The sequence below is a fragment of the Diplotaxodon limnothrissa genome, linkage group LG3 (assembly GCF_057381915.1).
Source record: "Diplotaxodon limnothrissa isolate DT_005_m linkage group LG3, D_limnothrissa_male_GT1.1, whole genome shotgun sequence".
Lineage (NCBI taxonomy): Eukaryota > Metazoa > Chordata > Actinopteri > Cichliformes > Cichlidae > Diplotaxodon > Diplotaxodon limnothrissa.
This window is the reverse complement of record NC_140598.1, coordinates 53,572,272-53,599,990: the sequence shown is the minus strand read 5'-3', so window position 1 is coordinate 53,599,990 and position 27,719 is coordinate 53,572,272. Positions and strand designations below refer to the sequence as shown.

The following is a 27,719-nucleotide window of genomic DNA, read 5'->3' as shown; positions in this document are numbered from 1 at the left end:
ATATTAATGTTATATTTAATAATAATATCAAAATGTTTCAAAAGCTCTTTTTAAATTAATTTTGCTGATCCGTTTTAAACCTGAATTCTTCTGTCGTTTCAAAAGACAAAGAGGACTAATAGAATTTAACTTAATCACTGGTAATTAATACTGCGTGTGGTGTAAATGTGCAGCAATTGTGTTAGATTTGAACTTCTCCCAAAGGCCACGTGCAAACTGCGGGGGTGTTAAGAGTGGATGTCGAGGTTTGGCTGGGATTGGAGTTAGAAAGGAGGCCGGTGTGAGGATGGTTGATAAAGCCTATTGTAAGAGCCAAAGTCAATGTTTATGTTTTTCCTTTTTGTTTTGGTGGCACAGGTGTATAGCTTTACCTGCGTCTCAGGTGATGGTATGTGGGTGTGGTCACAGTCTATTTACCTGATGTCGGTGTTCGCAGCAGGTATTGGGTGAGTGGTTTTTGGGCAAACTTTTCTGTTGACCGTCATTTTTTGGCACACCAGTTAATCCATGCGCTATTTGTAAATTGATTGAAAGCGCAAATGTTTGTTTTTGTTTTGTTCTTAAAATAAATGTGCAAAGTACAAGTACGACCCATTATGGATTATTGGAGGCGCGTCACAGGGACACAACCAACTCAGCCGGCCGCGGCTTTATTTACAGATGAAAGTCGCAACACCTATAGAGAATTTATTGTTTACCATAAGACCTCATACAGACACGTGACACAAGTAGGCCTGCCTATGACAGAGAGAGAGAGAGAGAGAGAGGGAGAGAGAGAGAGAGCGGATGTCTGGGTCTGCAGTGACAGAGCAGCAGACAGAGAGGAACATGCGGCGGACAAACTGTCTTCCCCATCAGCTCCACCGCTGCCTCCGTCATTATCTTGTAAATCCACCCAAACCCCGATGAAGAATAATGTCACGGAACAACACCACGGAGGTCAGCGACTACACCTGCGTACGCTTTTACGTGTCCACGGTTTCTTTCTCCGTGCTGCTTTTCTTCAACCTCATCATCAACTGGACTATCTTGCGCGAGGAGCGGCTCCGGCGTCACGCCCGCTTCGTGCTCATTTTCCACCTGCTGGTGTCCGCGCTGGTTCACCTGGGCATGAGCAGTGTGTTCTACTACCAGATCCACCTGGACACGCGGCTGTCCCGCTCTGCGTGCATGGCAATGATTACCATTTTGATCAGCAGCGCGTCCAACATCCTCCTGACGCTCACCGCGATGGCTCTGGACCGCTTCTGCGCCGTGTGCCACCCGATGCGCTACAGCTCTGTGTGCAATAAGGGCCACTGGCCCTGGCTCCTTGGAGTGTTTACCTGGATGGTGGCGCTGGTGATCCCCCTCAGTTTGCTTTTTAAAGACAGTGGTGCGCCTGATCGGGGCGAGTGCGGCCGGGAGCAACTGAAGAAAGGCGAACTACAGAAGGTGCTCTTTATAGGGCTGTGCACGCTGATCATTCTCTACAGCTACGTGAGGATACTCATGGAGGGACGGCGGCTCGGGGTCCTCAATCGCAGAAATCGGGCAGGATGCAGAACGATCGCCCTTCACGGTTCCCAGCTCGCTGTCTACCTGCTCCCCAACTTTGTGAACTTCGTGCTTTCAATTCTCTACAAGCGGGAGTTTATTCAGCGGGAGACCAAGGAGCTGTCCGCCGTTGTCATTTTTGCTTTCTTCAGTCTGGCCCAGTGCGTTGCGCCAGTTGTTTACGGTTTGCGTAAAGAGGAACTTCTGGAGCAGTTGAGTCGCAGGTTCCCCTGCTGTTCCCGATATCTGAAGAGTGTCCTGGGCTGGACTGTGCGTGCTAACTGGTCTCATGTGCCCTACAGAACGAGGTATGTCCGGGCTCATCCATTCATTAAATGTATTTACAACCCCTTAATGGTCAAAATTGCAATATTCCATCAGTTTCTACTTTTCTGTCTGCGTCTATAGATGATATACAGACAAGTGACTAATTAAAGGGGAAAAGACCATCATAAAAACGGCTTCTAAAAAAGTTCTAAAAAATAATAATAATAACCCCTCATTTAATTTAAGTGTTTTGATAAAAGCGATAGAAAGAAATGTCCTTTAGGACAGACATAGAATAATGTTCAATAATGTGTGTTGTTTTCAAGTGACCCTCTCCACAAAGTGGACAGGTGCATGGATCCACTCATTCAGTTCAGGGTCGTTATCCCAGCTGCCGCAGGTCTAGATGCAGGGTTCACAGAGAGACATACTAACCGTGCACGCCCACAGTCACACTACAGCACGTTAAGCTAACATGGTAGGAATACCCAGAGAGAGCCCACGCAGCCACCGAGATAACATGCAAACTCCACACGGAACCTCCTGAACGCAGAACCGCCTGCAAAACCTCCACAATAGTCCAACAAAGTAATTAGACTTTTAGTCTAATGTCTAACTCTTGTGATCACTGCACCATTCCCTGGGTCACAGTGCACCACTGAACTTTCAAACGTGCCTTCATCTTTTAAGGTCGATGCTCTACAGTCCTGCTTTAATATCCCGATCATTGCGTCAGGCAGTGTGATCTTCTGACATTCACCTGGCAACAAGTTGCCCCTCTGTTTTCCTTTACGCAGTGATAAGGGTCACCACAAAATTACCAAAGGTGTGCTCAGTATTTTTCAAAGTCAGCTTCATCTAAAAGCAGGACCACAGATGTTAGATATTAATTGCTTAAAGATGTTGTGCAACAAGCAGTTGCATGACTCATGTTACTTCACCCTCCCTCTTTCTTAACCGTTTAACCACAGTGGGTGACTCGAGCCTATTGCTGCTGTCGCTGGCCCATCACAGGGTTGACACGGACACAGTAGGGCACAGTTCTAACCTGTAGGGCTAAATTAGAACCAACGGATAACCTAACGTGCACGTCTTTGGACTATGGATGGAGCACTCAGAAACCACATAGGCCACTGGGACAACATGCCAAGTGCACACACAAAGCCATTCTGGAGGCTAAAAACCCAGAACCTTGTTGCTGTGAGGCATCATCACACAAGTTCCTCCACTGGTTTAGTCTGATCTTTACCTTTAATTAGTCACACAGCTATCTAATCCGCTAATCAGACTGTGATCTAGTTATAATATTTACAGCAGTAAAGGTACACTGGCAAATGGGTAAAGATTACTATTGCAGTCGCACAATTCACCTTCACTGAGCTCACAGCTTCTCAGTGTGAACAAATGGCGTTTGGACGGCTTTGAGCTCAGTTTACCAATCAATGAATGTAGAAATCCTTAACATGGAGCAACTAAGTAGAAAGGGGAAAAACATAAAGACAAAAACTTGTTGTTGTCAGATTTTATGTGACAATAGTTTGATTTGAAAGTAGATGTCCAGAAGACGAGGGGGGCAATCCCGTCACAGCTCATCCCAGAATATACTTTACATTGTTTTTGCCTTTTAGTCAATAAATAGGACGCTGACTGTAAAATCCAGTAAACCGAGACAGGATTTCACTGAGTTTGTTTACGGCAGGAGTGTTTGCGTGATTCACCCTATCGTCTGGTAATGTCCATGCACTGCAGTTCTCTGTAAAACTGAGTGTGCCATGTATGTAAAACAATGCAAATTAATGTTCACATATTAGAAACAGTCAAAAAGGGAACTTTCTGTAGACGGGTGACTAATTTTGAGATAAACGTGTAAAACAAAGCTCATTTGCTTCAGGTTCTCCATCACTACAACTGCTATTACTACACCGTGACTCAATGAGGGATCGCTGTGGACAGTTGGTGTGTGATTTCAAGATGAAAGTGCGGCTTCGTGAATATTAATGACTTTCCTTTTCAGTGATTTGGAAATGCCAGCCACCACGACGCCTCAGAAAGGAGGCAAATGAGCTTATTTGTTCTCTTTGCTCTTTTTTGCCCTTCAGGGAGAGAACGATGACGGCTCAGACCATCATTTCCCTGGAAGTCTCGCAAGTCCCTGAAGTCCCGCAAGAGGAAACTCAGCCGGTAGCAGTCAGGAGTTTCTCACATGACCAGAGCTCATGTCAAGGCAACGCGGAGGACGCCTGAAGGGAAAAAGCCGGTCTTCATTGGGATTTTATTTGTAACAGGAACATGTTCTCAGCTAGGAAGGGCCCTTTACGCCATCACATCAGTCCGTGAGGCTTCATCCTGATATGGGAATGTTACAGTCATGCAGCAGCAGCAAGATGGAACATCAGCATGTTTATACTTGGGTCTATTTTTGACCTTTTCTGCCTTTTCCTGGTGAACCACATGCTGATTAACAGCAGAGCTGCGCAGTGGTCGGAGGGACCGTTCCCTGTCCTGGCTGGTCCCGACTTAAGCTCCCTGACCTCCAGGCTGATGGAGACATTTGGGATCTTAATGACTGGAATACGCGAGTTTCTTAAATATGTGGTCTGATGAATGTTGTTTATATATTATTAATATTGTTGACATTAAAAAAAGAAATGTGAGTTAAATGGTGTTGATGCGCTAATTCCAGCACTGTGAGGCCATAGACACTGCGCAATGATAATGCAAGCAATCATAGCCCATAAACGAGAAACATGACACAGACACTGTCTGTCTGTGGAAGGGCAGACGTGTGGCCGTGGATTTAGTTCACTGGTTTGCGTAGGTGACTCACAGGCCACAATGTCTTTCACTGGGGCCCGGTTTCAAATCTGCCTTTGACCATTTCCTGTTTGTTGGTCGTCCAATATCCTGCCTACTCTAAACACAATGCTACCAAAATATACATGTTATTAGTGTGCAAGCTAGTCTACATGTGGAAAAGACTTACCTCAGAGAATTCACACAAAGTTATTCACTATTAGAGTCTGTGTCATATCTAACTGAGCGCGTGTAATAATTAGTCTGCCGGTTACATGAACACATACCAGGTACACTAACTACGGCTGACAAGGAGGCGGACAGCTTTGCCTATAAACGTGATTAAATACAGAGCTAAATAACAAAAATACAACTTCGGGTTTCAGCATTAAAAATGTGCTTTTAACATAAGACACAGACTATATTTGATCTCAGACCGATTTCCATTTAAGGAGCCAGTTCATCCCCTCACTCACACGGGTTTTTGTTTTTACACACCTGTTTAAACTCGTGCACTGACCAGCACGGCTGTTACACACAAGGTCACACATGAGTGAAATCTGCAAACAATGATCACCTGACCTCTGACCGTATTGGTACAAGTGCGAGCTGGGTTATAATTTATCTGTTGTCCAAGTATAAATATCACTTAGTTTTAAAAACATTGTCACCAGGTTAGATAATGTGGGTTGTTTTGAGCGTTTGACATAACGCCGCTGCTTGTTACTCCGCACAGCAAACCAGAGCTTTCTTACAGCCTAACATTATAAGATGCCATTAAATGATTGACAGGAAATCGTTTGTTAAAAAAGATGCTAAAAATCCGTTTCTCTGCACATAGTGAGGACCTAAAGCCACGTTCCCCTGCTCTGAATGAGGTGATGATGATGGTGGATGATGAGCCAAACACAACAGGGTGGGTAGGGGGGTTCACGCATGTCCATATATTGATTTAAAAACTGAGAAAGCTACAGGCCTCGGTCAAAAAAGCTGCAGTGATGAGATGCTAAACCACTTTACACTTGATTCTTCTGTTATTGGAGAAATATGACCAGTAAGTAAGCTTTAAAAAAAAGCTGGTGGTTTGAGCCCCCATTTCCTGAGCTAACCACATCTCGTAACACCTCTAAGAGTGACGTAATTCTCCTTACACTCATTGGTTAATGCTCGACACCAGTGCATTATTATTTTAGAAGATTCGATTTTTAAAGTGAGACTGGTGTTTTTTGCTTGTTTGTTTTTTTAAAAACACCAAATCGAATTTTGTTTTGATCTTGGTTCGAATGTTTCCGCATAAAAAAAAAGGAAATCATACAGGGATGCTGGGTTTGCTTCTCAGCTACTGCTGAGCTTGAGAAACGGTTTTCAACCAGGAGGACAGACACATGCCTGGGGAATTCTCAGCAACAACAACCGCAGGCCTTCTACAGCATCGGCACCTTTCGCATTAAGTTCTTTAGACTCTCACCCACATAAGTAACGCTTGTCATCTCGTGTGCGTATGCCTGTGTAAAGACAGGAAGGGGTTCATCTGTTTGCACTTCACTTGTATACACACCGGCAGACGACTCCTGACATAAAAGCAAATACTGGCTTTCCTGTAAGGCACCTGCCCTTGAAGAGCCGAACTGCAGAAGTGAAACTGAATTAGCAAAGTTTGTTATGAATACAACAGAAATAGGAAGCTCGTTTGGCGGCAAGATGGGTAAAAATATTGCAGTGATGGGATTTTTTATTTCTTTTTAAGTGCCACTAAAAGTCAGTGTTGCTGTACGTGCTGAAAATCACAAAGAGGGCGAGACAGTCTGGAGAAAATGAACTTTATTGGCAGGAAAAAGCAGTATAGTTACAGCCTATACAGACTCCCACTTTGTTACACGTTCGCTACGGTAGAGAAATAAATGACAGAAAACTTAAACATGGTACACAGACGATGTTACATTCACTGCAGTTCCAGGTGGCTGATGACAGTAAAGAGCACACAGTGAAGTATTGTTAGGAAAGCTTTGTGTGTTCGAGCCGGTTTCTAAGGCAAAAAGGTTTTACAGTCTTGATATTTGTGTGTCTGTTGATCAACGAGCAAACTGAACATGCAGAAAGGCGTTAAGAACAAACATCACGCTGTTCTCTGCATTTAAACACCAAGTGTAAAAATCTGTCCTTTAAAGACACATCAGTTTCCTGTTAACTGGCTCCCTGACTTAAAGTTGCATTGATATCGTTGTATTTATGGTTAATTACCAAGAACCAAAAGAGCATAAATTAATGTATTAACAGATTAAACACTGAGGGTTTACATCATGAAGGCTTGGATACAAAGGAAAGGGTGCATTTCAAAGCCCCCTTCACACTTTAGACAAATGTAGAACTGTGACGTTTCCAACTCGCATGACATTTTTATTTCTCACAGAACAAAAGTGCAGCTCAAAATTTAGATGCCTTGAGTCACAATGTCATAAATAAATGACAGGAAAAAACAGTGGGATTAAAAAAGACACCAAAACCAAAACCAGTTTCTGAGGCTGTAAATGCATCTCATAAATTAAAAAAGGGCACCGATGTGTGTCAGAGGATTAATGGCAAAAAAGTCCGGGAGGACGAGATGTTGAGAAGACTGACGAAACGCAGAAAGAGCGAGGGCGTTTAGAAACCCAGGGGGTGAGCAGCAACCACTCCTCCGTTCTCCACGACTGCTGCAGAGATGGCCCGCATGTTGCTGAAGAGCTTTCTGGACTCGCTGGAGTGGAGAGACTTGATCTCGTGCGTGACCCTGTCGTGAGCCTGGGGGACGGAGAGAGAAGGAGAGCGATGGTATCAAACTGATCGCGATGGCATCAGAACACCACAGAGGTAAAGTATGGACTTATTTCCTCAGCCAAGGAGAGCTTATGTTTTTATTCACAGTGCCATTCTGTCTGTAAACAAGACAGGTCAAAACATTTGACTGAATTCTGATTAAACTTTGTAGGAGTGTAGCGCGGGGTCGTGCTAATGCTCCTTTAGACCTTGGCTTACATCCACCAAGGTATCCAAAGTCAACTCAATGACCTATTAGTCACAAACTGACAAAAAGCGTTACAACATAGAAACTATAATTATGACCAATGTGGTGTGTATTGTTAATATAACCCTGTATAAAGATTTAAAATTTCCTGTCAGATCTCACCTTGAAGGTCAACAGATTCCTCTGAAGGTCAAAGTGATAATAATGTTTTATAGAGCTTTATTTTTAGTCCAGTTACTTAACATTGAATACCTATAATGTTTATATACAAATACAGTATTACTCCCTTAAAGGGAAATATTGCTCAGAGAGTGAGCGCCTTGGTTTGCGCTCTCCCAGTGCTTCTGGTTTATATTTAAAACTTGTGTCTTCACTGCTGTGTAAAATGACGCCAGGCCAAACTAGCTCCTCTCTTTAATCATGTATCCCACTACTTACCACAGTGACACTACCTAAGAGTGCTAGCCACGGTTCAGGTCATTAAAAACACCGAACATCCTCCTTACATAGCAGCACGTGTTTGTGTCTGGCTCTGCGGAGGATCTTACCTCGGTACACCAGGTCTCACACAGCAACTTCTCATGCTGAGCTGATGTGTGGCCTTCACTCAGAGCTCGCGACGCCCTGCAGAAAGAGGCCGAGAAAAAAAAAGACGTTCACAAGAAAGGTCGGTTTGGGCTGCGTAGGAGTTTGTTTGTGGAATAAAAGAAGACCTTAGTTTAGAAGGTGGGTGGGAGCGTGCAGAAAGAGCGCAACGGGGACAGATAGAAAGGATGGTGTGGTTAGTGGAAAAAAAAAAAAAAAAAGAACGAAGACTTAAATCTGTTGTTTGCACTTTTGCATACCTTGACAGGACGACCACCATGGCGTAGATGTCAATGGCGCAGTCTGCGACTCTCTTGAGAATAAACTGTTCATCTGAAAAATGAAAGCACACAAGTTTAGATAAGTTAGAAAAAAATAACAATTGTTAATAAAATGCAAAGATGTCATTTCTAAACTGTCAGAAATAACTCATAATATAGTCAAGTTCAAATCTTCCAGGTGAGCTGAAACACCCGCAGTCACACACACACACTCTCTCACCGATGATCTTCTTGCCATGTTTGATCAGCAGCTCCTCGATAACTCCTCCAAACTGCTCAATGGCTTTGACTGTCTGGAAAGCAGAAACAACAAAAAGTGCAGAGCGTTAGGAAACACGCAGACTGTAGCAGAAAGCAGAAAATGAAGGCAACGCAGGAGGAAATGTTCCATTAGTAAACAAAGCGTCCTCTTAAAAGTGCCAGGCACCCATTCATCCAGCCTGGGCCAGCCCCTTAGATGGGTTTGTCTCATAAATAACAGTTGATCGATACAAATAATAAGAAAAATAACACACCAGTTCTCCGCTGTGTGCCAGCTCAGGATGCACCGTCCCCTGCAGCGTCAGACCTGTGCTCAAACCTGCCTTCCTGTAAAGAAGAGAGGACCGCGTTACACAACAAAAAGTCATTCTCAGCAACACCGACAGCATCGTTCAGCCGTCCGTCCGAGTCTACGATGGATCTGTTGATCCCAAAAAGCAACCTCGAGGCTCCAGATTTAAGCCAAAACTTGCTCAGTCTAAAGGCCAGCCCTCAAAGACTCCCATGATGCAGTGCACATGGATGTTTTTTGAAAGCTAAAAATAAAAAGCTAGGTGTGTGACAGCACCTGTGCTGGCACGCTGACACTTTGGTCAACTCTGTCATTTTAAATCTGCTATAAAAATTAATTTGTCCAGTTAATAATAATAATAATAATAATAATAATAATAATAATAATAATAATAATAATAATAATAATAATAATATGCTGTCTGACATACAGCCTATCAAAGAAGTTTGTACTCCAGTTTTCGCGAGTAAAATGCAGTCATGCATTGTCAATGTCTGGTTGGAAAAGCCAGCGACAAAGTCCCAAAATTCCCAAATGGTGAAGTCACGATGGCTAAGACCATCTTTTATATACAGTGTGTGGGAAGCTGCACAGTTAACCATGTTTAAATTAAATACAGAACAAAAATAAGCCAAACAGCTGGTCAAACTGACTGAAACCTGCAGCTGAGGCTCTATACAGAGGTTATGACAAGTTTATGCTATAAATGCTATCATTGCGTCTAAAAGTCTCTCTATGATGCGTTCAGTGGTCGACTGTTTGTTTTTAGCCGTTCATTGTATTAATTGCACAACCAGCGCAATGCAGCACCACACAACACCTTTGTGTGCTACTGTTGCTATAAAAGCAAGACTACAGACCCTGACGTGCAAGCAGCTTTCAGTGTCTCCTAGAATTGGGCAGGCGGAGTAGAGAGGATAAATGATCTGCACCGCAGTTATATGAGCCTGTATGCCTGAGCTACAAAAGCACTCACACAGCCTCTGACAGCGGTAAGTAAACGGTTAAAAGGAAGTCTTAATCAAATTAACACAAAGAGAGGAGGAAGCCACACTTTTCTGCCTCCTGTGTGTATGTGTGCAGCACGTGATTTTCTTGCACTTGCGAGTACACAAGTGTAAGAAAATCATTTTCACATCACTGCTTTTCTCAGAAAGAGAAAGAGTGCATAAAAAATGCCTCCATTTCCATTAATCTGATGGCATAACTGCTGTCTCTGTCGACATCAGCCTGTATCACTTCTTCAGGTCACGTTCTATTTTTTGCAAGGGGCGACCCCTGATCGCACACCCACTGCCTTCCAGACATACAGAAAGGAAAAACAGTGTTGCAGAAGCTAAACCAACCTTTTGGCTCTCTTGGTGATTTCTCCTGCGAGCACGCCGGCGTTGCTGATGGGGCTCTTCAGGGCCTTCTGCAGGCTCTTCAGCTGGTTTCCAGCATTCTGCAGGGAAGCACATGCAAGCTGCTGAGCAAAGGGCTAAACGTAGTCAGGAGGAGTCAGGGTTTATCTGGATTGCTCAATCTGTAGTCATATGCAACATGTTAAGAATACTTCCTGATAGAAAGTGAGGAAAAGCGAAGTGCAGAAAACGTGGATGTGATACAGAACTCAAATGTGAAATGTGTAGAGGAAGTTGCTTCTTATCACAGAATTTCAGCATTTTATACAGCAAGCAGAATCCACTTCCTCTGTACTTTCACAAAGCACGCACACGCACACGCGCACACACACACACACACACAGAGGAAATTTCTGTGTTACCTGGAAGCCATTCAGAGCCACAAAGAGCCTCAGGATGTCGTTTGTACCCTCAAAGATTCTGAAAATTCTCAAATCCCTCATCACTCTCTCTATTCCAGCGTCCTGCAGAAACAAACACAAATAAAGAACATGATGGGCTCCATTGCTTTTCAGCTCCACCTCAATAAAGCACCAAAAATAAAAAGTAACTAAGTGTAATTTGCCCAGATCACCTAAATTATGTCTACTAGGAGACAAAGGAGAGGTGCCACAATTAAATAAACACCAGTTTAGAGTGTTAAATACTGCACTTGTAACATGTGCCCGTATCATTTTGGAACCCTGGAAGGACTCCCATATGCCAACGCTTAAAATGTGGAAAGAAAGAATGATTGGGAACGCTGCTTGCGAAAAGATGTTGGGAAAGTTACATCATGTGGCGGAAGCTGCAGTTGAACAGTGGGACAACTTTTGCACCTACATGTATACCTGACTTAATGCAACAGATGTTAAGACCTCACTGTTTTTGTTTTGTTTTTTTGTTTGTTTGCTTCTTGTTTTTGGTTGATGCATTTTTGCATTTGTTGTTCTAAAATGCAAAATCTACTAAATACTTGAATTATTAAAAAGTAATAATAAAAATAACTAAGTAACTAAAAGCCCTAATAAGACAGAAGGAATGCAAATATTGTACATTTTCCAAGGTTAGCACTTAATTCTTTCCCATCTCACGTCCATTTAACGCCCTGAAATAAGGTAATGAAAATGCACCGTTAAAGAGGAATAGAGGCTTTTGCACCGCTTCTGAATTCTGTATGTGGAAAGTGTGCATATTTTAAGTGGCACAGAAATGAAAATGTACACCAGCACACATTTGACTTGGTTTCCTTGCTGAAGTGAAACCCTGAGTCAAAACGCACAGAGCGAGCAGAACCGCTAAAAGCCTGCTGCATTCGTCCCCCCCGCTGCTGCGCAACTAATTCCACTATCAACTGGCACGTAACACAAAGGAAGTGGAATTATTTTAAGCAGCTTTACATCAGACCAATCCAATCGTAACTCAACAATACAAGTACTCAGAGTGTAAATCATTGTTTACAGTGGCTGAACTAAACTTTTTGTTTTTTAAAAGTCATAGTACATTGTCCTCCATGACTGAGCACGCTTTCCACTGAACTAAAAATCAAACCAAAGCAGCAAGCTTTTTTTTTTCTCTCTTCTGCACTGTCTGGTTTATTTTAAGCAGCACAAAACTGTTTACACAGCTCCACCACGCCCCCGTATCTTCAGCTGGTTGTTTCCAGTCTATTCTAGTGAACTTCTTGCTTGATATCTTTTTTTTCACTCGAATGTGGTCTCAGTATTTTCTGTGTGTGTATGCCGACTCGCCTGTTGCAACTACATGACTCAATACCGCAACAGCAAGGCAAGCACCTGCCACTATACAGTGCAAAGGCTTCTGAGAAGTCTTAGCCACACCTGTGCATCTTTAATGGATAAGAACAAAGATCTGTTGCCCGATTACATCATTACTTCTGTTTAAAACTCTAAACAGATAGAGGCCATTAGCCCACCATCACCATCATCATCACAACAAAAACTGAAGCGTTCGTGGACAGAAACACACAGTAAACAGAGCGGGAAAACGATTTTATCTTCCAGCGCATAAAACAAGGAAATGCGGATCCTTTAGGCGCATCCTTGTTTGAGTGCTTGTCACACCTGTCAAAGGCTCGCCAACGTTTACTGACAGCCGTGTTTGAGATAAAACAAAAACCAAACAGAAGCGAAGCCAAAAGATGAGCGCAACTATCTGGAAACTGCGCACGTGACCACAGTCAGCATACATCCAAAAACAATCTACACACATTCCCAGTGCTGATGGTTACAGCTCCCCTACATGTTGTAGGAGCCTTTGTATTTGTGGCTGCACAAAACAAAACAAACAAACACAAAAAAAGCAATGTCTTTAGAAACATCTACTTTTTAGGGGTCATGTTAAAACTTGGCTTTCATCGTCAAAGAGTTTTAACGCGGAGCCGGTGTCTGTTTACACACCGCAAAGAGCGAAGAGGCGGAGCCATTACCGAAACAGTGATCTCAGATTGAACGAAAGAAAACAGTGCTGTTCCTGTAATCACCATTAAAACCTGGAGTCCTTAATCAAACCACCTGATCAACAAACTCTGACGTGAAGAAAAGTAAACTTTGTAGGTGCTCCATCCACCGCCGCTTGTTTTACAAAGAGAAAAATCTGCAGTAAGCCCCCAGAAGTAAGGCTGCATTAAAATCTGCAGATGAACTGTTCACTTGGTCAAACAGCACGTTTGAATTATGCAACTTACTGAAGGCAGCTGTACATTAATGCGATAACTGAAGCAAGCAGGGGTGAGTCTAAAGGGGGGTATGAGGTGTACTAGACCATATATATTTCATCCCCTTTGTAACACTTTTCAGATTAAAAATGAAATAATATAAAATATTGTCTCAAAAAAATCTGTTAATATTTAAAAATCTGAAAATTAAAGCTTTTTTTGACCTGATTGATTTTAGGTTTGGACAGTGAATTATTGTTAATATTAATTAACATCTACACCTTCATAACATGTTGTTTTTCAGCAGCAGAAAAACATTGCATCGCAGTACAAGGCAAACGTCCGAATGTTGATATTTTCAATTCCCTTTATTGCGGCCACCACATCCCTCTTTTAAATGCTTACAGCTGCCTAATTAGAAATACACTGAATAGTACAATATTATATAATAAGCTCAAGTTATTTCCAAATCAATGCCTATTATCCATTACCTACTGCCTAATGTTTGTGTAAACAATGTGAACATCCGTGTGAACAATGTGAACTAGTACAGCAGCAAATAGCTAAAGTCATCCAACAGCGTTGGCCTGACAATGAACTGTTCAGCTACTTGTAACCACTAACTGTGAATGGGATAAGAACAGCGATTACTCTTAAACGGACATACTTCCATTTCTGCAGGCTAATGAGCAATCACGTCTTCTGTGAAACCTTACACTGACACCACATCAAGCCCCATCATTAGGGTTTTTTAAAAAAATATTTATTTTTACCCTTTTGGGATAAAATAATGAAAAACTGACAGGAAGGTCAGGAGACAGAGCAACAACAGTGGCAACAGATGGCCGCCCCTCCCTGAGCCGGCTTCTGCTGGAGCCTTCTTCCTGTTAAAAGGGAGTTTTTCTTTCCCACTGTTACCAACTGCTTGCTTATAGTGGGTTGGTTGTCTAAGCAGCTCGGAAAGAAAAGCGTCTGGACTTCTTTAAATTGCTTGAAGATGTTTGACCTCTCATCCTTCTTCAGTTCTAGGGTCAAATGGTGGAGAGTCTCAAATTTAAGTGGGAGTGTCCACTCCAAGAGGGACAATGGACCCCGTAATGATCCTCTACCTAATCACACAAGCCAAGTTGTGAAAACGGGTGTAGGTCACAATCAGCCAAGGTTTTAGGTGAGCTCATTGTGAAACCTAGCCCCACCCTATCATGTGATTTCCCAAGGTCAAATGGCCCTGGATGTGAGTGGGTGTTAAGGCGTTAGGGGGTCCATGACTGAGAACCTTCACAGACCTATTGGGTTGGTTGATTGTTCAAGTTTGATTCCAATAATGTAGTGTTATTACTTTACAATACAAAGTGAATGCTGTTGTGATTTGGTGCTATATAAAAAGAGACTATACACAAGGTATAAATTCTGAGTATCGAGAAATTCCTGTTCTATCTACTGTTTCACCTGCTTTCATCAGGATGTTAAACTCTAGCTTTCAAAAACACAAACTTTAAATTTTGTCAAATAGATTTGTCCCCGTGTTACCTGGTTTGTAACTAACAGGATGTGGACTGAGGACTCACCTTCATGAAACCCATGCCGCCCATAACCTGAATGCTCTCGTCTGTCACAAACCATGCTGCTTCCTGTCTCAATTACACAAAGAAACACAGACATGTAAAAGACGTTTAGCACTGCCAAACACACTATCACATTTCATCTCACATCAGTCAGGAGTCATATGCTTCCTCTATTTACCATCCTTCAGTCTTCCACAGAAAAAGGAACCTCATGAAGATTATGAAATAAGCGCCAGAAAAATTGAAGCCAAACATCCTTAAAGGCTTTCTGGTTACTGCAAAAGCTGAAATAAAAGGCTTGCAGTACAAACACTGAAGTGGAAATTTCTTACAGAGGCAAATATCTTGCTGATGGCAGCTTCGATCTGGAAGTCGGTTGCTCCGCTGTCCATGTTCCCACTGATCATGTAGGCCATGGACTGAGAAAACACACAGAAGTAATGGTACCATGAGTTTGACACCTTTCTCATAAAGACAATCAAAACTGAATTTAATTTGAATTCGTCACATTTAAAAAAAGGCATCTCAGCACATTCTCTGTGTTAAATAAAGCCCAGTGAGCTGACAAGCAGATTATGCTGACTGACAGTAAAACAGGAAATCAACCACGATGTCAAGATAACAGCAAACCATTAATCAGCAAGGTTCTTCTCAGAACCTGCACCACACGGCTCAGCGCGGCATCAGGTGAGGTAGCGTTACAGATTCGTGTTGTGTTGTCTGACCTCTGCGACGTACTGCAGCATAGTCATGTGAGCCACCTTCTCCTGGATGGCTCCGTAGTTGTGAATCTTGTTCCCAAACTGGGTTCTGTTGGCTGCATGGTCCACCTGACGAAAAGTGGAAAAGCACAGGCCGCTATAAGACCACAATTCATTATTTTAAGTCAAGAATTTGACTCAAGCCACAAGATATGAGGAAACAAGCTTTTGCAAGTGTTTTTTTTGGTGCCCTGAAATGCTGTTGCTATCTAGCAGGTTTTTTTTGTATGAGAAGAGGAAGTTTGGCAGAGCTGCCGGTCACCACAAAAAGAAGCATGATCAGTATTGTGGTGAGGTGCAAAACTGGTGGCAATGTGTCAAAATACCATGAGACGTGAAAACAAACAACAAAGCTGAAAAGAACCATGCTTTCTTTAATAAAAAGTTCACACGTTAAGATTAGTGTTGAATTAGGTCGCAAGCGCTCACTGAAGGCAGTTTATGGCTGCATGGCATTAAACAGTGAAAAAATGAACTTCTCTTTATCAACATGTGAGCAAGTCATTTCTCTAAGTGCATGAGAACCGGCTCCCTGTGCCTCCTCTGCATGAGATTCTCCCTCAGTAAAAACGCTGAGGGGGCAGGAATTCCCCCCACATGAACTTTTCACAGTTTTCTCTCCAGCCGACGCAACTGCTCAAACAAAACAACCACGTTTTTCCCCCCCGGGCGAGAAATCCCTTCAGTCACAGCAATAAAATATGCTTACTGTAGAGACCATTTAGCTGCAAAACTGATTTGTGAATCTCATTTACTATAAGCGCAGTAACACTGACTTTGAAGTAAATTTCTCTTCATGTTCTCAGGAGGTACATGTGCACACTGGCTTAATATTAATGGATTTTTCTAGTAGTGAAACATTTGCAACTGAAGAAGAGGTCCACGGTCGCCTAATTATCAGTGCTGATATGTCAGTAAACAGTGGTTTTCTGTTGTGTCATATCAGTTTTGCACTTGTTAAAAGACAAGTGTTGTAAACTAGGGCTGCCACGATTAGTTGACTAGTCATGATTACGACTAATTTAATAGTCGACGCATTGTTTGAAGCTTTGTAAGATCCCAAAAGACGCAGGAATAAGTAGTAGGATTTAAGAGTGTAATAACGGACTGAAACAGAAGATGGCAGCACTGCATGTACAAGGATGCCAGCTGCCGTTAAACTCCGAAGAAGAAGAAACTAGAATTTATAGCGCAGCCCAGCTCAGTTTCCAACAATGGCGGCAGCTAGTTAGTTTTAATATTACTCTTATTATTCTTTCTGGGTCACAAAATAAACGTTTAACATATTTTCAGGCGAGAATGTAGCTGTGTAAACTTCAAATATCTGCTCAGTTTATCAAGACACCACATATTTTCAAAAGTGCGCCGACGTTTTCGGAGACGTCTGTTACCCACTAGCTCGATAGCTAACCGGGGGCTAGGCTCACTAGAGTCCGTGAGAGCACCGGACTCCCAGCAAATCGTTTTCAAACCCACCGCCGTCTTTTGCTACTCAGGTTAAACATATATAAGTCACTTAGATAACTTAATGTTATTGTTTGGCTTTTTTAGTATTTTATTTGTTCCTGAGTAAATCGGTTTGGCTGAGTTTAAAGTTATAGTTTTTACACAGCTGAATAAACGTCAAGCAGACAACTGATTATCAGAAGTGTGAGATGCTCCAGAATATACTCCAGTGTCCTGTTATATTTTAGATAGCAAGGAGTTTATTAAACTTCACCGAAACAATCTGCAAATTTCATTAAAATTTAATAAACTATCATCTTGTCTTTATTTTTAGTTAGCACAGACCTTAAACACTTAAAGCTGTAAGCTAATGATAGTTATATAAGAGCAGATGCTGCTGGTGCAATAAGCTGTAGTTTTATGTCCAATGGATGATGATCTGATTAGTCGACTAATCGCAAAATCGGTGACTAGTCGACTATCAAAATAATCATTTGTGGCAGCCCTATTGTAAACAAGTGAAAGAGTTATGTGCAGCTGTATGCTTTAGTCTACCTAGATCTAATAATAGTAATAATACCACATCAGCTACTGGCCAGATAAATGTGTTTTTTTATATCAGCATCTGCACAAAATTTTTTTCCATCAAAAAAATATGATCATGTACAGTGGGGCAAAAAAGTATTTAGTCAGCCACCGATTGTGCAAGTTCCCCCACTTAAAATGATGACAGAGGTCAGTAATTTGCACCAGAGGTACACTTCAACTGTGAGAGACAGAATGTGAAAAAAAATCCATGAATTCACATGGTAGGATTTGTAAAGAATTTATTCGTAAATCAGGGTGGAAAATAAGTATTTGGTCACCTCAAACAAGGAAAATCTCTGGCTCTCACAGACCTGTAACGTCTTCTGTAAGAAGCTTTTCTGTCCCCCACTCGTTACCTGTATGAATGGCACCTGTTTGAACTCATCATCTGTATAAAAGACACCTGTCCACAGCCTCAAACAGTCAGACTCCAAACTCCGCCATGGCCAAGACCAAAGAGCTTTCGAAGGACACCAGGAAAAGTATTGTAGACCTGCACCAGACTGGGAAGAGTGAATCTACAATAGGCAAGCAGCTTGGTGTGAAAAAAATCAACTGTGGGAGCAATCATCAGAAAATGGAAGACATACAAGACCACTGATAATCTCCCACGATCTGGGGCTCCACGCAAGATCTCATCCCGTGGGGTCAAAATGATCATGAGAACGGTGAGCAAAGATCCCAGAACCACACGGGGGGACCTGGTGAATGACCTGCAGAGAGCTGGGACCAAAGTAACAAAGGTCACCATCAGTAACACACTACAACGGCAGGGAATCAAATCCCGCAGTGCCAGACGTGTTCTGCTGCTGAAGCCAGTGCATGTCCAGGCCCGTCTGAAGTTTGCCAGAGAGCACATGGATGATACAGCAGAGGATTGGGAGAATGTCATGTGGTCAGATGAAACCAAAGTAGAACTTTTTGGTATAAACTCAACTCGTCGTGTTTGGAGGAAGAAGAATACTGAGTTGCATCCCAAGAACACCATACCTACTGTGAAGCATGGGGGTGGAAACATCATGCTATGGGGCTGTTTTTCTGCCAAGGTACAGGACGACTGATCCGTGTTAAGGACAGAATAAATGGGGCCATGTATCGTGAGATTTTGAGCCAAAACCTCCTTCCATCAGTGAGAACTTTGAAGATGAAACGAGGCTGGGTCTTCCAACATGACAATGATCCAAAACACACCGCCCGGGCAACAAAGGAGTGGCTCCGTAAGAAGCATTTGAAAGTCCTGGAGTGGCCTAGCCAGTCTCCAGACCTCAACCCCATAGAAAATCTGTGGCGGGAGTTGAAAGTCCGTGTTGCTCGGCGACAGCCCCAAAACATCACTGCTCTCGAGAAGATCTGCATGGAGGAATGGGCCAAAATACCAGCTACTGTGTGTGCAAACCTGGTAAAGACCTATAGTAAACGTTTGACCTCTGTTATTGCCAACAAAGGTTATGTTACAAAGTATTGAGTTGTATTTTTGTTATTGACCAAATACTTATTTTCCACCCTGATTTACGAATAAATTCTTTACAAATCCTACCATGTGAATTCATGGAGTTTTTTTTCACATTCTGTCTCTCACAGTTGAAGTGTACCTCTGGTGCAAATTACTGACCTCTGTCATCATTTTAAGTCGGGGAACTTGCACAATCGGTGGCTGACTAAATACTTTTTTGCCCCACTGTATGTCTCCATTTACCTTATCTCCTCCCTAACAGGCGGGCCAATCTGAATGAAACTTTGCATCTCCACACACGATGTTTTTAAAAAATATTTATTCCAATTTGATTGATTTATGTGTTCAACATCCTTCTGCGAATGTGATGTTACGTTCTCCGTTTGTCTCATTAAATATTTATAGTTCAACTCTGCTTTTATCATCGTTCATGAGAAACTGCGCCTCATCTTCCTTGACCTATGGCCTCATTAAACGCTTTCAGTAAGCCATTACGTTCTCAGCTGTTCGTTTTGAGTCACAGCAGGATGTTCATTTAGTCAATTATGTTTGTATTTATATTAAAGCAGACAATAAAGCAGGACACGACTGCATGTGACTGTCAAGTTGCTACTGAATAAGTCTGCATTGTCTTGATTTCTCAGTCGCTCAAAGATTTAGTTTTTAAATGCCGAGACACCCAAAACAGTCAGCTCGAGGCTTCAAAAGAGGACTCCATTAACCAGTGTGTGTTGTCACTGTGTCTATGGTCCTCTAATCTTATGACCATCTACTGGTAGCAATTCAAACTGTTTTAATAAACATAACATTGATTTTAAGTAATTTAAGTTAAAAAAAAAATTAATTACTTTACTAATCAAAAAAAGCTGAATCCTCTCAGTAGACAGAGCCGAACGGAGGCCTTCAGCACATTTAAGCGCAGCAAGAAGCAGAAAGAGGCCACAAAGAGAAGGGGAATTTCCCACTAACCCACAATGAAGAACAAAGCAAAGCGAAATGAGTTGCAACACAGACAATATTGGTTACAGATAAGAAACAATGCAGCAAGTGGGAAACCTGACAGCACATATAGAAACTAAACCATAAGTAAAAGCCATAGGCTTCGAGAGAAGAGCTCCACCGGTGCGCTTCACCCACTTCCCTTCCTTTCTACACTTAAGGAGCCTGGAGGGGATTCACTCACAGCTTTGGCGATGACATTCTTCATGGTGCCGGAGAGGGCGGCCGCCATGCCAAAGCGGCCGTTGTTCAGGATGTTCATTGCCACCTTGAATCCGCCTCCGATTTCGCCCAGCACGCACTCGGCCGGCACTCGCACGTTATCAAAGTAGACCTCGGCCGTGTTGGAAGCCTTGATGCCCATTTTCTTCTCCGGAGGGCCACTGCGAGACAGAAGTAAGGTTTACGATGATGGGAAGGAAGAAATAAAAAGTTTCATCCACAACAAAAATAAAGGGTTTAGTGGCAAACAGTCTGCTAAGTTAAGAAAAGGGGCGCTCACTGTGTCACTCCTCCAAAGCTCCTCTCCACAATGAACGCCGTGATCTTGTCCTTCATCTCCCCGGTTTTGGGGTCCTTCATGGGCGTCTTGGCGAATACAGTGAAGATCTCAGCCAAACCTCCGTTGCTGAGGAGAGAAGGTTATTTAGAATGGAGTGGCCATTACTGTGTGTCGCTGGATGCACTGTGTAATTCTGCCCCCTTGTGGTGAAAGCACGAAAAAGCTTCAGCTGTCAAACAGTCAAGCTTTACTTTAAGATTACTTTTCAAATACGTCAACTCTAAAAACAGGAGTTTTAAAAGGACTAAACACTGATTTAGACACTAATAAAATACAATTTTTTTTAAATGCTACAAGTAATAAAATCAAAGCTCCCTCACACACAGATATAAGACGGTTAAACTACTTATTCATATTTTATTCATGCGTGACGCCAGTCAGCTGTTGCTTCTAAGCAATCACACAGCATCTCACGATTAATGACAGACAGTAGCACGTACTCCCCAGTCTTCGTGTAACAGGAAGTTGTACTCAAGCGAGAGAAAGTGAGACAGGTGTCAGCTGCACTAACCACTGCGGTCGTGCATTGCTTTGATGAGAGAAAGCGAGTGGTTGTTCAGAGGGTACACAGTCTTATAACCACCAGAACTTGTGTGTAGTGCAAAGTGTCTCAGCTCAGCAACATTTTGAAAACCATTCAAGCATATACAGAAGAACGGGATCGAAAGCGCTTAAACATAGGCAATAACTATGGAGAGAACGTTGAACCCTCCTCAGCAGACTGTGCTGTGGTTTGTCCGATTTTCTATTTTAGGTTTGTCATCAAGTCGGACTATTTTTTAGCAAACTATTCACCAAGAACTTCCTTGGAGTCCTCACCTGATCCAGATCTTGCTTCCATTGAGGGTGAAATACTTTCCGCAGGGCGACTGGACGGCAACGGTTTTGATAGAGGCGGCATCAGAACCGCTGGCTGGTTCAGTCAGGCAGAAGGCGGCTATGTGCTCGCCTGGAGTAACACACACACACACACACAGAGTCATTGTCAAAGCAAAAATTTACAACAAAAATTACTAAGCTTTTCTTTCACACGAAGTTAGACTTTTCTAGCACAGTGTGTCCCTCCAACACTCTGGCTTTTTTAGCTTTCAATAATAAACAGACAGAACGTCTCCAATCTTCTACAGAGCTACAGTTTACCTCGAAATCCAGATGCTGATGCTGGTATTCTTACCTGAGGCGAGTTTTGGCAGATATTTTTCCTTCTGAGCTTTATTCCCAAAAAGCAAAATTCCCTTGAAACCAATAGACTGGTGTGCACCCAAAGTAATACCGACCCCCAAATCATGACTGCCAACGATCTCGACCAGCCGGGCGTACTGTTGGATGGATAATTTCCGTTAAACTTTTTAAAACCATTGCCATGTTGTCAATATCATAATTAAGTCAAGCAAGCTGTACCTGAGTATTTGAGAGGCCAATGCCACCCAGGTCAGCTGGCACCTGCATACCAAAGGCACCCATCTCCTTCAGGCCCTCCATGGTGTGATCCTCCACTTTCTCCAAGGCATCGTTCTTGGCTGGATCATTTACCTCCTGTCCACAGGGAGCAGAAACATGGAGGGGGAATCGGTGAGGGGAGGGTTTGGGGGTGTTTAGGAGCAGTGAGCGTGAGGTCAGAATAAGATTTACAATTACCTCGAAAAATTTGCTGCATGGCCCCACGAGCTCTCGAAGGAACTGCTCCTGCTCCTCATTGAGGACTGCGGCACATACAAACCATTACACTGACAACAGCTTTCCAGTTTAACAAAGCCAACCAGCAAGAAGCTGGCTTTAATTTTTTTTTTTTTTTTTTTAAATCAGGTAAGAACATAAATACGTCTTATGGATTTACCTTGGGGAAAGGGAAAAACCTGGGAAGTTGTGATCTGCCCCTTGAAAATGTTGAAAGCAAATGATTTGGATTCCTGTGAAAAGATAAACCAAACAGTAACATTTAAGTTAACTCAAACACCACTGAAACGGCTCTATGGAGCTACAGGAGAGGTCAAGCTTAAAGCCCTTAGGGCCTAACAAACATGCATTGCTGTGATTTATGCTGCCACCTGCTGGTGAATTGAGAACACTGAAAGCCTCTGTGTGTTGTGTTTAAACAGCAAAGAAATCAGCTTTAAAGAGGGACCCATTCTTAAAGAAACATGTGCCCTATTGCTCCTAGGATTCAAACCTTTTACTTTGAAAATAAACTAAGTAGACTGACTGATTTTAACCAGATTTTGGCCATTATAAACGTAAGACTTGCTTATAAAGCAGATAGTAAACATACAGCAGCAGCAGCTGTCTTCTTTTCCACTTTGGTGGCAGCGTCACTGCCGACTGCTGCAGGCTTCTCCAGCACTGCCTGAAACCACAAACAGAGCAGAGGACAAAATTATATAAATTATGTTTAAAATGAATAAAGGGAAACAAGTGAGGAAGCTACAAACTCTCTGTGCAACAAAGCTTACAAAACATACAAAATCACTGCTTAACCATACGCAGTGTCTGGTTGACTCATGTAAAAGGAATAACACATCTGAAGGTTTACCACCATGTAGCCAACAGGATGAAGGTACACAGAGGGAGACAGTTTGCTGTCAAGTGCTGTTTGGTGATTAAATGTTAAGAGCACACAGGCTACAGTTTTTCCAGTTTCAATCGGGACACCAGCTCCGATCTCAACTAGGTGAGAGGTGAAGCCAAGGGTACAGCCACTCAGCTGAGTGCTGAGTATGTGGTTCATGTTTTTAAATCTGCCTTTTGTACCCGATTCATAATTAACTCCAGTAAAACTTCCAGTGAATTGCATTTTAATTTCATAAAGACAACATTTATTACGCCTCACAATAAAAGTATTTATCACAGGGCTGTCATAAAGTTCTGCTTTTAACTATACAGACAACACCCTGTGAGCTCGTGTTTATTAACTCATTCACTGCCATTGACGTCTATAGCCGTCAATTGCAGTGCATGAGTCAATGGGTTTAACTCATTCACTGCCAATGGCTGGCAGTGAATGAGTTAAAAGCACGACCTTGGAGCAGGATTTACATATGTTTATTTTATTAAAGCAACAAAATAGGTATGAACTTTGTTCCCAGCTAATAATTACTGTGTTGACCAGGACTCACTGCCAATTTCAAGTTAATAACCGTGTTAATAAACACAGCTGTTCCACTGATGCGGGGCCAGTGTGGAGTCAGGTCTGGCTTGGTACCAGATCACCTTCTGACTGTTTTATTTGAAGCAGCATCATTGGCAGAGGTTAAGTGTTTTCAATAAGAAGAAAATCCAGATGGACACAACCGGCACCTCCACATTGTCCTCCGTATCCACTAACACCAGTACTTCCAAGTCTGGCCAAGATATTTAATGGTGGTCTGCTGGTGTAGCTTTGTGGCCACTTATTTTTTTTATAGTGATGATCTCCATAAGTCACTAGTAACATCTCTGTGTAACAGCACCACTAGAGGCAATATCATTATTATAATTATAGGTATTGTCATAAGGAATTAGCTACAACATCCCCAGACTTTATATGTGCTGGTCAAAAGGACCAAACACTGTAAGAGGGACCTGGGTTCACACTAAGGTTGGGCGATATGTAAAAATTTTCCAGCTGACAATCGTCAGTCCAGTAATTGACAATAGGCGATATATTCAGGCATGCAAACTTACTCATAAGCAAATAAATAAATTAATCGCCCTTGTAAAAATGAATGACGGTAGCCTCAACCTATCGTCGATATATTCGTCCAATTGCCCAACCTTAATTCACACCATCAATAATGATTAAAACATAAGCCCTGAAGACTCAGCAAACTGATTTTCTATTGATGAAGACCTCCACATCTCCATTTCTATTACACCAGAGGAATTAAGTAGTAGATAAACAATCAAAGGATAGAAAAGCCCCTGTTTTCCCCCAGAATCTACTTTAGAAATATTTGTTTTAATGTAATGCTTATGGATCCAGCACTATATGAGACCTCTCAGCAAATACAAAAACACAGAGTTTATCCCAGATCAAAGTTGACCTCTTGGGAGGATAAACTGGACTGGTTGGATAAATTTGTGGCAATGACTCTGGGGTATCTTACTGTCCATTTTCCTGACACTTCTGACAATATGATAAACCAAACCTTTATTTTGAAATACATTTTAGGCTAAAAAAAATTTTTTTATCTCAGTGGTGGTGATTTTCTGTTGATAGCTCTTTTGTTTTCAAAGCAGGAAAAACTCTGATTTGCAGATAACAGTGGAAAATATTTCCTTGTTACTTCATAGCAATTTTGCTAAGCCAAAAGTTCACAGTCAATCTGAGGAAGACCTGCAAGACTTTAAAACTGCTTAGACATATTTATCATTACGACTTGTTTTACTATACACAAAGAAATAATATCATTATTAACAATTATAATAACAAAAGTAACAACACACACGCCTCACTGACTTTACAACTGCTGATAAATTTATGCATTTTTGTTAAAAACATTGTGGTAATGTCGGGTGTGCAAGCATCATGGCGAAACTCCACGTATGACATCATCGGCCTATTGTTTTTATTGTGAACGCTTGCCTGAGCAACTGCAGTGTCACCTTTAATACCTGGATCACGTGAACAGTGAACTTTCCCCCAGTTTGAGCGGGAGGGGGTGCTGGAGTTCTATCAGCCGCAAGCTGCGATTACCCAAACAAGGACACAGTCTCGATCAAATGTTGTGGAGCCACAGCGTGAAGCTGCCGTGTTAAACAGAGTAATGTGTACTTAATGCATTATAATGAAATACGATATAATAACGTAACGCACCTCGGCTGCCTGGCTTGCGTAGAGACGGCCGTTTTGCCCAACAAACACCACCGCGGCCTGACGCTGACCTCTGCAGATCAGACATGACACGATATGTTTGTAAAACATAAACATCTCATTCTAAAGTCTCTATAGCAATAATTACTGATGATTACTCACCCGGTTAGCACGGCAGGAAGCCGGAGAACGGTGCTGCACAGGGCGGAAGACTGGCTCACTTTGCGAAGCAGCATGGTTTTATTTTGTTCTTTAAAATAAGAAGAAGAAGACGTTATACACAATCATTTGCCGCAACTAGTATTAATAACGAAGCAGGGACATATGTCATGCAAGTCAGCTTAGCTGTTGACGGCGTCTAGCTAACACAATTGTACCAAACGTCGGTCTGTTCTGTAAGCTGGGCTCGGTGCTTAAGCCCGCGCACAAAAAGCCTGAGGAAATGCTTCATATCCTTCTACGAAAGGCCAAAAAGATCAGCGTACGCAACACACCTGTCTATGTAAGAAGAACGCGTCCCTTCCGTCAAAGATGCTGCCAACAGTCCGGTAAAAATGAACCGTCCACAGTGTTGCCAACTCCTCAGTAAGGGAAATCGCTATTGGCTGTCATAAAAGTCAGCGGATGACGTCATCGCCTAATTTACATAATTGGTCGTGTTTATGTAATTGTAACCAGCGCTGGGAGAGACAAAGTGAGTAAAAAAACACCCCTAATGCATTTAGAATATTTTTAAAACTACAAATTAAATTTCTTTTAGCGATTATTGCTTTTTTAATGTCACAATTCCAATCTTCCTCCTTTATCAGGGCTTGGGACCGGCAAAACTGACCCGAAATAGGCACTCTTTATATATGTGTGTGTGTGTGTGTGTGTGTGTGTGTGTGTGTGTGTGTGTGTGTGTGTGTTTAAGTAGTTGCAAACCTTGTGGTCCACAAAAAGTAACAGAAAAACATATGTAACCATAACGTTTGTAACAAACTACATTAACAATCGAAATTGACAAAAAAAAGAGACACACTAGAAGAAACAGTGGCAATGTGAAAAATGATGGGAACTAGTCTGGTTCTAATGCAGGCTAATTGTTTTTTGTTTTTGTTTTTTTCAGACACCCCTCCACACGCACAGGCCGTGCTGGCTCACAGAAGGAGTGGGTCATCCTCGTTTTGGTTGAGAGCTTTTATGGCAGGATCAGCATCTGTAGCATTTGACTTAATGGAAGTTAGCATGCAGCTGATGTGCAGCTGCAAAACCTTATCAAGCAGCTGGTGTTCATAGGAAGCCCCACCAGACAGCTTCAGTCTATATATGAGATGTACAAGATGGAGTTAAGGCTCTCCAAGGACATCCGATTTCTAAGTTTGCAATGATGTGTTTTAGTGCATTGATTTATTTTAGACGGCGAGGTGCCCACGGCAGCACCCGCTGCTGTAAGAGCGATACGTGCTTTCACGTCAAAAAGTCGTCATAAGTCTCCAATAACACCAGGAAAAGTCGCCAGATTTGTCACTGGTCGCTTTTCAGAAAAAAAAAAAAAGTTGGCAACACTGACCGTGCACAACAGCGGTCTCCTGTGGACGTAAGAGGCAGAGCCTGCCTCAAACTAGGAGAAAATTTGACGTGGGCGGAGCGTCCGGGAGGGAAACGGAGGTGCTCTTGGGGACGGGGGGCATACCATTACTGACATGCGTAGTGTAGTGCGTTTTTAAAACGCCCCCCCTGCGGCTGTATTTTTTATTACAATCAACAGACGTTCTTCTTCTACTACTTTTCGACAGTGTTGGAACATCGCATGAACGCCCCCTGCTGTCCGGTATGCATGGACAAACGTGTACGATGTGATCCATCAGCGTAAAGTAAGATTTACAAATGGTTATAGCAGTTTGTGTGTAATTCCAGCCCACACACACACACAAGTACAAATCGGTCTGAACATTATTCTAGAAAAGTGTGTGGTCAACGTGTAGTAACCAGCTAACATGTGTTAATGCACAATTGTATTTGATTTGTTGCTAAAATGTGCTACTTGATTGCTTTCTGTTAGTTGATTTGGATCTAACTGTATTATTAAAATAAATTCTAAAGACTTCTACCATAAAGCTTTCCCGTATCAACACCGGTTCTCTCGTATGATAATTTCTGTTTCTATTATCACATCTATTAAAAACATGATGCTAAGCTAAATTCAAATCCCACATACCTTAGAGTTTTTGCAGCATCTGTACTGCAGTCTGTCAATGTGATAAAGTTCACGGTCACAAGCTTCATTCAAATCTTCACGTGTCTAGTTAAAATAAACAACTCTGAACCATAAGTATGTATCAAATTTATTCTCAAATACACAAGCAAAGGTGGCAATATGAAATCAAGCAATGTGACACTATAAATGTCAGCTTTCTGAAATGTTGACTCTTCATTTAGCACCTTAATAGTTAGTTGGGTTACACATGATTTATATAGTCACACATAGAAAAAGGA

The 27,719-nt window shown here is 42.2% G+C and overlaps 2 protein-coding genes across 4 annotated transcripts; one reads left to right on the top strand and one right to left on the bottom strand.

The window, feature by feature from the left end:
- The first annotated feature begins 888 nt into the window (after positions 1-888).
- Positions 889-4,047, top strand: LOC146636561 (odorant receptor 131-2). Its single transcript, XM_085349577.1, has 2 exons — positions 889-1,844; positions 3,903-4,047. The coding sequence occupies exons 1-2, from the start codon at positions 916-918 to the stop codon at positions 4,045-4,047; spliced, it is 1,074 nt and encodes a 357-aa protein (XP_085205703.1). The 5' UTR covers positions 889-915.
- A 2,358-nt stretch (positions 4,048-6,405) lies between these two features.
- On the bottom strand, positions 6,406-25,820 carry acadvl (acyl-CoA dehydrogenase very long chain). Of its 3 annotated transcripts, none has more exons than XM_085349574.1 (21): positions 25,736-25,820; positions 25,404-25,491; positions 25,245-25,314; positions 22,722-22,796; positions 22,290-22,362; positions 22,091-22,155; positions 21,854-21,988; positions 21,627-21,771; positions 21,272-21,401; positions 20,393-20,518; positions 20,075-20,273; positions 15,369-15,473; positions 14,976-15,062; positions 14,647-14,709; positions 10,785-10,886; positions 10,366-10,463; positions 8,982-9,054; positions 8,687-8,759; positions 8,446-8,518; positions 8,149-8,224; positions 6,406-7,377 (listed from the first exon to the last, which is right to left on the bottom strand). In XM_085349574.1, exons 2-21 carry the CDS (start codon positions 25,475-25,477, stop codon positions 7,240-7,242), a joined length of 1,980 nt encoding a protein of 659 aa, XP_085205700.1. In that variant the 5' UTR covers positions 25,478-25,491; positions 25,736-25,820; the 3' UTR covers positions 6,406-7,239. The 3 variants fall into 3 exon arrangements, with proteins under 3 accessions (XP_085205700.1, XP_085205702.1, XP_085205701.1); XM_085349576.1 differs by having other exon boundaries at positions 22,728-22,796; XM_085349575.1 differs by lacking the exon at positions 25,736-25,820 and adding an exon at positions 25,619-25,726.
- Between the last annotated feature and the right edge of the window lie 1,899 nt (positions 25,821-27,719).

Coding starts and splice junctions, on each gene's coding strand:
- LOC146636561 (XM_085349577.1), top strand. CDS start 916: ATGTCACGGAACAACACCACGGAGGTCAGCGACTACACCTGCGTACGC. Junction 1,845..3,902: donor CATGTGCCCTACAGAACGAG/GTATGTCCGGGC, acceptor TTTGCCCTTCAG/GGAGAGAACGATGACGGCTC.
- acadvl (XM_085349574.1), bottom strand. CDS start 25,477: ATGCTGCTTCGCAAAGTGAGCCAGTCTTCCGCCCTGTGCAGCACCGTT. Junction 21,772..21,853: donor TTGGCCTCTCAAATACTCAG/GTACAGCTTGCT, acceptor TCCATCCAACAG/TACGCCCGGCTGGTCGAGAT. Junction 14,710..14,975: donor TCAGCAAGATATTTGCCTCT/GTAAGAAATTTC, acceptor TAATTGAGACAG/GAAGCAGCATGGTTTGTGAC.